Raw genomic sequence first — 1,409 nt, 5'->3', positions numbered from 1 at the left:
AAGGTCTCCCAGGCACAGCAAGAGAGGCCGGGTCAGGGGGGTTGGGGGAGACAAGGGGTGGAGGTCAGGGGTCAAGTACCCACCTGGCATGGGCTCAGCACCTCCAGAATCCAGGCTCAAGGAGCTGTTGCTGCTCCCACCCATGGTGGGGCTGAAGATGGGGGCGCTGGGAACAACTGCAGCGCTGACCGTAGCTGAGAGAGTGAAAGATGCAAACAACCGGGATGGAGCTCAAAGGTAGGGTGTGTCCCGCAAAGACAGCCTGGCTCTCCCACTCCTGTCAAGCCCTCCTGCACTTCCCCCCTGCTACCAGTCGCAGCCCCTCCTCCCCCAGAGGCGCAGAGCTCAGCCAGGAAGGCCAAGCAGACAGCCTGCTGCGTGCAGCACGTACCTGGCCGGGGTACCAGTTGTGTTCCCTCTGAGGGCGGCATGGTGAAGCCCGACTCCCAGATTGGAGAGTTTGCCCCATAGATTTCCTCCTCCAGCATGGACAGGAATCTGTGGGGAAGGTACAATCTGTCCCACAACTCTGTCCTCCGACCGAGGGAGCAGCCTGGGCCAGACACAGGGACTGGAGGCTGCCCTCAGGGACCTGGGAGACAAAGATGACCTCGGTGCTCTGGGAGCCCCTCGTTGAAGATAGGAGGACAGGATGATTCAGAAGAGACCAGAGGCCCAGGATGCCATGGTGAGGAGTACAGGGGGACAAGGTCTGAAATGATCCATCTTGTGCTGCGCACCAGGCAGGGCACCCAGTCACGCTGGGCCTCAGTATCAAAATGGGATTCTACCCTCTCCTGCTACCTCTTACTCCCACCTGGTGGCTGGAGGAGCATAGGAGGGTCTGGATCAGTCAGGAGAGGCTTTCTGAACAGGAGAGAGAGAGAAAGAGAGAGAGAGAGAGAGAGAGTGTGTGTGTGTGTGGAGTAAGGTGTGGGGGGGTGTGTGTGGTGTGGGGTGTATGTGGGGTGTGTATGTGTGGGGTGGGTGTGTGGGGTGTATGTGGGGTGTGTGTGGGGGGTGTATATGTGTGGGGTGTGGGTGTGTGGGTGTGTGTGTGTGTATGGGTGGGGTGTGTGTGGTGTGGTGTGTATGTGGGGTGTATATGTGTGTGTGGGGTGTGTGTGTGTGTGTGGTGTATGTGGGGTGTATATGTGTGGGGTGTGTGTGTATAGGTGGGGATGTGGGGTGTGTGTGGGATGTGTGTGTGGGGTGTGTATGTGGGGGGTGTGTGTATGTGGGGGTGTGTGTGTATGTGGTGTGGTGTGGTGTGTGTGTGTGGTGTGTGGTGTGTGTGTGATGTGGGGTGTGTGTGTGGTGTGGTGTGGTATGTGTGCGTGGGTATGTGTGTGGTGTGGTGCGTATGTGTGGTGTGTATGTGGGGTATATATGTGTGGGGTGAGTGTGTG

The 1,409-nt window shown here is 58.2% G+C and overlaps 1 protein-coding gene across 1 annotated transcript in view; it reads right to left on the bottom strand.

The window, feature by feature from the left end:
• Positions 1-1,409, bottom strand: part of KAT2A (K(lysine) acetyltransferase 2A) — an 8,621-nt gene that overhangs the window by 4,283 nt on the left and 2,929 nt on the right. The window contains 2 exon segments of the mRNA XM_010842523.1: positions 64-194; positions 392-498. Of these exon segments, the coding sequence (XP_010840825.1) occupies positions 64-194; positions 392-498 (238 nt within the window).

Source organism: Bison bison, unplaced genomic scaffold (assembly GCF_000754665.1).
Source record: "Bison bison bison isolate TAMUID 2011002044 unplaced genomic scaffold, Bison_UMD1.0 scf7180017864180, whole genome shotgun sequence".
Taxonomy (NCBI): Eukaryota; Metazoa; Chordata; class Mammalia; order Artiodactyla; family Bovidae; genus Bison; species Bison bison.
Note: the sequence above shows the minus strand (reverse complement) of the source record. Positions and strands in the feature narration are given on the sequence as shown.